Source organism: Sinocyclocheilus anshuiensis, unplaced genomic scaffold (genome assembly GCF_001515605.1).
Source record: "Sinocyclocheilus anshuiensis isolate Anshui unplaced genomic scaffold, SAMN03320099.WGS_v1.1 scaffold652, whole genome shotgun sequence".
Classification (NCBI taxonomy): domain Eukaryota; kingdom Metazoa; phylum Chordata; class Actinopteri; order Cypriniformes; family Cyprinidae; genus Sinocyclocheilus; species Sinocyclocheilus anshuiensis.
This window is the reverse complement of record NW_015555769.1, coordinates 285,371-293,104: the sequence shown is the minus strand read 5'-3', so window position 1 is coordinate 293,104 and position 7,734 is coordinate 285,371. Positions and strand designations below refer to the sequence as shown.

At 42.7% G+C, this 7,734-nt stretch overlaps 2 protein-coding genes across 3 annotated transcripts in view; one reads left to right on the top strand and one right to left on the bottom strand.

The window, feature by feature from the left end:
- Nucleotides 1-2,726, bottom strand: part of hpdl (4-hydroxyphenylpyruvate dioxygenase-like) — a 5,274-nt gene extending 2,548 nt beyond the window's left edge. Inside the window, exons 1-4 of one of the 2 annotated variants that reach the window (XM_016468359.1) lie at nucleotides 2,088-2,726; nucleotides 929-1,095; nucleotides 622-773; nucleotides 403-509 (exon numbers count right to left, since the gene is read on the bottom strand). In XM_016468359.1, the coding sequence (XP_016323845.1) occupies nucleotides 403-509; nucleotides 622-773; nucleotides 929-1,095; nucleotides 2,088-2,713 (1,052 nt within the window). In that variant the 5' untranslated portion in view covers nucleotides 2,714-2,726. The remainder of the gene's footprint in view (nucleotides 1-402; nucleotides 510-621; nucleotides 774-928; nucleotides 1,096-2,087) is intronic. The other variant, XM_016468360.1, reaches the window with a different exon arrangement.
- A 338-nt stretch (nucleotides 2,727-3,064) lies between these two features.
- Nucleotides 3,065-7,734, top strand: part of LOC107674387 (ubiquitin thioesterase ZRANB1-like) — a 12,816-nt gene continuing 8,146 nt past the window's right edge. The window contains exons 1-3 of the mRNA XM_016468348.1: nucleotides 3,065-3,316; nucleotides 5,032-5,877; nucleotides 7,434-7,496. Of these exons, the coding sequence (XP_016323834.1) occupies nucleotides 5,118-5,877; nucleotides 7,434-7,496 (823 nt within the window). The 5' untranslated portion in view covers nucleotides 3,065-3,316; nucleotides 5,032-5,117. The remainder of the gene's footprint in view (nucleotides 3,317-5,031; nucleotides 5,878-7,433; nucleotides 7,497-7,734) is intronic.

Genomic DNA, 7,734 nt, shown 5'->3' with positions numbered 1-7,734 from the left:
TCTTTTGCTCCCTCAGATTCCAGATTTTCAAATAGTTGTATCTCAGCCAAATATTGTCCTATACTAACAAACCATACATCAATGGAAAGCTTATTTATTCAGCTTTCAGCTGATGCATAAATCTCAATTTCGAAAAATTGACCCTTATGACTGGTTTTGTGCTGCAGGGTCACATGTTATAAAGCATGTCTAGTTATGGCTTTAGTGTCTCGGGGAGAGTGCTGTTGTTGAATGTCTAGCGGGTTTTGATGAAAACAAAAACTATTGTGCATTATATACAGGTACCTTTGTATTTGCTGCATATGAATACACAATAATAACATCTATATTATTTAACATAAAAATGTCCCGCAAAATCTACTCCGGAGATAAGTTGATCAGTGACAGTAGTGAGTGTGGTACCGCTGGCTGTCTGTGTCCGTGTGGAGGTCAGTGTCCAGCAGAATCCCGTACTGACTCAGAACGTGAGGGTCGTGACCCGCAGCCACGATCTCGTCCTGCTTTCCCACCTGTGAGCAGAGTACGAACCACAGGACAACACGACTGAGTGCACACACACACCTGACATACCTAACCTGCTCGCCTGAAGCCACGAGAACAGCATTCATGAAGCACACTGACCTCAGTGTAGTACGCAGGCGGAGGAGAGAAGAACTGCACTCCAGACAGACTCAGAGTCTGAGCCGTTCTCACGATGTCCTCGGTGTAGAGCCCAATGTGCTGGATTCCTGCGCCTCTGTGCTGACCCAGAAACGTGTCCACCTGGTTCCTGCCTGAGATTAAACCTCTGTTAGAAACAGACAGCTGTGCTTCTGGATGCTGCTTCACACAACATCACTCGATCTACACCAGCCAAGCTGACCAAATAACACAAAACATGCATGTACACAATAAGTGCATTGTATTAAATGATTCATTTAAATGTTACCCTGCTGTGGAAGAGACTCTGCGATTACAAACTTGCAGTCCGGCTCTTGTTCATCTTTGAACGGCAGTGTGATTCCCGACTCGCTACATTTCCAGTATTCCATAGCGGTCAGTCGCAGCCCGATCCCGTTGTGGTTTAGCACGTATCCCTCATCCACATCTTCATTCCTGCACAGAACGGGTCATGGGTAACAATCCTGACAATATTTCAGTAGTTTGAGAAATGCATCAGCATGAGTGATTTTACTGCATTAATGCATTTGGCAGATGTTTTTATCCAAAGCAACTTGCATTGCATTCAAGCTACACACACTGGAGTAGTTCATGAACACTACCTGCCAAAATCTAGAATAATTAAGATTTTTTAATGTGCACATTTATTTAGGCTGCATTGAAAACAGTCGTCATGCTGCTTCATATTTTTGTGGAAACTGATACATTTTATTTTTCAGGATTATTTGATGAATCAGTGTTTAAAAAAACTGCATTTATTTGAAATAGAAATCTTCTGAAACATTGCAAATGTCACTTTTGATCAATTAAATGCGTCCTTGATGAATAAAAGTAAAACAAACTGATTGACCCCAAACTTTTGAATAGTAGTGAATCACGGTTTCCACAGAAATATTGTGCAGCACGACTGTTTTCAACATTGATAATAATCAGAAATGTTTCTTGAGCAGCAAATCAGCATATTAGAATGATTTCTGAAGATCATGTGACACTGAAGACTGGAGTAATGATGCTGAAAATACAGCTGCGCATCACAGAAATACATTACAGTTTAACAGATATTCACACAGAAAACAGCTGTTTTACATTATAATAATATTTCACAATTTTACTGTATTTTTTATCAAATAAATGCAGCCTCCGTGAGCAGATGAGACTTATTTCAAAAACATTAGACAAAAATCTGTGCGTTTCCTTCTTGGGAATCGAACCCATGACCTTGGCGCAAGTTTAAACCAAACTCAACTGTTTGAACCATTTACATTTATGCATCTGTCAGACACGATCAATGCATTCATCGGATCAGTTCATGCATTCCCTGGGAATCGAACCCATGACCTTGGCGTTCAGCTCCAGGAATGCCGATCGTAACAGTTATCTGCAGATATGGGTCAGCGGCAGCAGTAGAGAGATGATGACACTGAAACCTGTCAATGAAGAACCTCCGGAAGCCGAAGGTGTCGCGGTACCAGCGGGTGATGTGTGCGGTGCTGCTGCGGGGACAGGCGTAGGTGATGTGGTCGAAGTGCGTGATGGGACACTGCAAGCGGCCCGCGGTCTCGGAGTCCGTCCGGACCTGATGGAAGCCCGGCAGGAAGAGCCCCTGATACCGAGAGCGGTCTATGAGCGTGTGGCACACGTTACCCACCGGCGAGCGGATGATGGAGAAGGTGACCCGGCCGCTGTCATCGGCGACCTCGGTGGGCGGCTGGAGAAACTCACACAAACCCCGATCCCGCAGCGCAGCGGACGCCCTCTGCACGTCCTCCACCTCGAAACACACGTTACTCACGGTGTCCACCGGATAGTGCGCGTGGGCTCCGTACAGACAGTTCAAATCCTGACGTTCATTCAGCCTCCGCGGCGCCTCGCTCGGCCTCTCATTGACCACGAACACGGCTGATCCTCTGCGGAGCGCGAGCTGCTTCGCTCGGTCTGTCAGTCGGGCCGCGAACACGTTAAACTGGAACCGGGACACCAGCTCGTGAGCAACTTTATCCACGTTTGAGACGTGGAGCGAAATGTGGTGCAACCGGCTCAAGTAGGCCGCCATGTTGGGTGACGTCACGGAGAGGGGCGTGTCACGTGGTCACGATTGCTGTTTATGTATTCATTTGACCGATCGTTATATACATACATGCAGATATTTCCTTACACAAATTTGCGAGTGGAATTTGTGGTCAATAATTAGTTTTAAAAATGTATTTTAATTAAATAATTAGGTATTTCTTGTCTTCTGAGATTCTGTGTATTTTTTTTATCTTAAAATGATTTGTTGTCATGATTACATGTATTTAATTTCAGTCAATTTTAAAATAGTTTTAACATGATTTTTAAAACATGCGATAATGAATGTCTCATTCTAGGGTTGGTTTTCACGTGGTGTGGAGCCGTCCAATCAGCGACGGTGCGTCTGATCACGTGCACGTGACGCTGCGCGAGAAGCTGGTCGTTTTTATTTTGTCAGCGCCGCCATTAAATCCGCATCCAAATCAACATTCAGAGATTAGAAACAGTATTCATCGACATAAAAACGCCGTTCAAAGACTGATATAAAGCCTGGAGATTAAACGACACAATGGAGGTCGAATAACAACGATAAAGACAGACTGAGGTGATTTAAGTCTCTTTCATGAGGAGCTGCGCGCGGAGCGATGTGAGTATTTACATGCTTCAGCAGTAATATGTGTCTGTCAGAGTATTAATGCGATTTATTTATATGGTAGGGTGACTGGTGAGAGGGACAAGTGTCAATAAGAACATTAACACTCAGTGCTGCGAGATATTAGTAATAACATCTGTACTGTGACATATGGGTGTCAGTAAATAATAGCCCTCAGTGCTGTGACTAATAACATTACTACTGTGAGATATGAGTATTACAAATAACATTAATACTGTGACATGAGTACCAATAATAGCATTAATACTGTGCGATATGAGTATTACAAATAGCATTAATACTGTGCGATGCGAGTAGCACTAATAACATTAATACTGTGAGATGCGAGTAGCACTAATAACATTAATACTGTGAGATGCGAGTGGCACTAATAACATTAATACTGTCAGTACTGTGAGATGCGAGTATTACAAATAACAATACTGTGAGATGCGAGTATCACAAATAACATTAATACTGTGAGATATGAGTATCACTAATAACATTAATACTGTGAGGTGCGAGTATCACAAATAACATTAATACTGTGAGATGCGAGTATCACAAATAACATTAATACTGTGAGATGCGAGTATTACAAATAACATTAATACTGTGAGATATGAGTATCACTAATAATATGAATACTGTGAGATATGAGTATCACTAATAACATTAATACTGTGAGATGTGAGTATTACAAATAACATTAATACCGTCAGTACTGTGAGATGCGAGTATTACAAATAACATTAATACTGTGAACTACTGTGAGATGCGAGTATTACAAATAACATTACTACTGTGAGATGCGAGTATTACAAATAACATTACTACTGTGAGATGCGAGTATTACAAATAACATTACTACTGTGAGATGCGAGTATTACAAATAACATTACTACTGTGAGATGCGAGTATTACAAATAACATTACTACTGTGAGATGCGAGTATTACAAATAACATTACTACTGTGAGATGCGAGTATTACAAATAACATTACTACTGTGAGATGCGAGTATTACAAATAACAATACTGTGAGATGCGAGTATCACAGATAACATTAATACTGTGAGATATGAGTATCACTAATAACATTAATACTGTGAGATATGAGTATCACTAATAACATTAATACTGTGAGATATGAGTATCACAGATAACATTAATACTGTGAGATATGAGTATCACTAATAACATTAATACTGTGAGATGCGAGTATTACAAATAACATTACTACTGTGAGATGCGAGTATTACAAATAACATTAATACTTTGAGATATGAGTATTACAAATAACATTAATACTGTGAGATGCGAGTATCACTAATAACATTAATACTGTGAGATATGAGTGACACTAATAACATTAATACTGTGAGATATGAGTATCACTCTCCAATAACATTAATACTATCAGTTACAAATATGACTAATAACATTAATACTATCTGTACTGTGGGAGTTAATAATATTAATACTGTCAGTTCTGTCATATATGAGTGTCAATAACAATATTAATCCTGTCAGTGCTGTGAAATACTAACTGACAATATTAATGCTACTGTCAACACTCATGTTATATCACTGACATTATAATTGGTAGTATTTTTGGAAGTATTGAAGACTAGAGTATTAAAGATAGAAAGTTGTGAGTCTTGGATGTTTTGTATTTCTGACATGTCTCATCTTATTTTGTGTTTGCAGATTGCTGTCTCCGTGTCAATGTGTGAGCCTGATGTAAGTGTGTGTTGTTGAGTGTGTGTGTGTGTGAGTGTGTGTGCTGGTCCATCATGACAGAGCTGTGTGTGAAGTGGTCGTGTGAGTACTGCACGTATGAAAACTGGCCGACTGCTATTAAGTGCACCATGTGCCGAGCGCAGCGGCCCAGCGGAACCATCATAACAGAGGAACTGTTCCCGAGCGGCGCCGGACACCGGTGTGACCCCGTGTGCAACGACAGCCTGCTCATCTGCCCTGATTCCAGCGCCCGGCCCCGCGTCCGCCCGGCCGAGTCCTCCGAGCACAGTGGCAAATGGTCGTGTCAGGTGTGCACTTACCTGAACTGGCCCAGAGCGATCCGCTGCACCCAGTGCCGCAGTGTCCGGCAGCGCATCTACAGCCCCACAGAAACCCCGCAGACGTCCGGAACCGGCCCTCCAGCGGATCCGTGTGAGGAATACAACGACCGGAACCGACTCCACACACGAGCGCAGTGCTGGACCTGCTCGGTCTGCTCATATGAGAACTGGCCCAAATCCTCTCGCTGCGTGGTGTGTGACCACCCTAGACCCAACGACGCCTTCCAGCCGCGCGAGCCTGACGAGCCCTCATCCGTGATTAACGAGCGGGACCGCGGCCGAGCACGGGGCGTGTGCAGCGGGGCGCAGCGGCTCTCACCTGCCTCCTCTAAACGTGAGGCGGAGCTGCAGATCGAGCTGGCCGCTGGAGCTCAGAGCGGAAACGAGGAGATCGAGGTGGACTTCAAGAAGCTCAAACAGATCAAGAACCGCATGAGGAAGACAGACTGGCTGTTTCTCAACGCCTGCGCTGGTGAGTGCCTCTTTACTCGCTCTCAGGGGCCTCCTAAGGTGTCTTTATACACTCAAGGCTGCTCTGTGCCAGCTCAGAATTCAGTGTTAAGACATAATGCTGCGTAAAAGCCAGAGAAAATGATGCCTGCTCTGACCCACCTTAGTATCACAGTACACATTGTGTAAATGCATTCATGCAGTCTCTGAGCAGCATGTGTAAAGACACTTAAATGCCACGTCAGAAGCGCTTCTGTGCCATCTTTGTAGTGTAGGTTTGGCATTAGTCTCGTATAGCCAGACTTTTGTGTTAATCAGTGTAAACTCTGTAGTTTATTCTGCTGAAGAAATGTCGCATGCTAGTTCACTTGTGGCAGATTATAGTCATGCAAGCACAGCTCCTGTCTATGTGGATGAGGAAAGAGTGAAACGCTTGGCAGGATTGTTTCAATAATAGATTTTGATGAAGGAATAATTGATTAATAATTCTCAGGAAATAGGTGGTGATGTAGCCGTTACACCTCGGGTGTGCATTATTTTCTAATAATTCAAATACCTGTTGTAAGTGATATGGACATGTGATGCGGTCAAGACCTGCCTGGAACTACTTTAGCCGTGTGTTTCCCTGAAAATAATCGCACACATTAGAACATTCATCAGCCAATCAGATTCAAGCGCTCAACGGCCCCGTAGTATAAATTATCAATAAGGTTTGGTTAGATCTTTAAAAAGTAAGCATGCAACGCAAAGTGAATCCTTCACATGACACTCAGAATCCTGACTGTCAATGATTTGATACAATCACAAACTTTTTCTTGGGCATGATTTTTTGTTTCCGGATGCTCTGGACACAACAAACGTGTGGAAGATGTCTTCTGTGTTGCTGTGTTCTGCTTGAGCTACAGGAATGCTTTATTCATTATCCTTTACTATTAAAAATTCGTAATGTGTAATTTTAATTGTTGAAGTTCAATAATTGTGTGTAGTTACCATTATCGATAAAAACAAATAGAACAAATATGAATTATTGTTACTCATAAATTTATATATTAGACAATTAAACACACGCATCATCTGAATGGGTTGTTAAAATCTTTCAGATTAGTCATTCCATCAGCTGTAAACTCTGATATGATTCAGAAACTTATAAATAACATGCAGCAGATCAACAAGTAAACGCACTCGTGTGACTGTGACCTTTACACGGTTTCAGAAGCGTCCAAACGCTGCGAGTGTGTGTCAGTGCTCTCGTGCTCTGGGTCAGTCTGGCATGCGGAGATCTTCAGACAGCTGATGTCTCGAGACCGCGAGCAGCACATGGAACGACCACGTCAGATCACTTTAGAACACATTAACCACCGAACAAATCGGCATGCCTGATTAATAATCTTATGAACTGTTTCCTGATCCACACGTGTGCAGCGGTTCAACTCATGTGTCACGTTTGGAGAAGCTCTCCTGATGTAGACTGTGTGTGTTTCTTCACTGAAAACACGAGCAGCCGGTTACTATAAATCATGACAGTGTGGTGTAACACGTGTGAGAGCTAACCCGCTGCGCTCGTGTGTGTGTGTGCAGGTGTAGTCGAAGGCGATCTGTCTGTGGTGGAGGCCTACAAGTCCTCAGGAGGAGACATCGCGCGTCAGTTTTGTCAATATCGTACACTAGGGGTTGAATGACTTCTGATTTTTTGAAGTCGACTTTTATGTGATGAAAGTCGAGTCGAAGTCGTCTAGTCGCTGATGACGTCATTAATGAACAAATAAGTCTGGTTAAGCTTTTATATAAACAAATAAGCTATGGCAGATGACACAGCGCTGCCCACATGGCTATTGCTCCTATAACAGCTTTTTTATCAGTTCTTTTGTCTTTAAGTCAT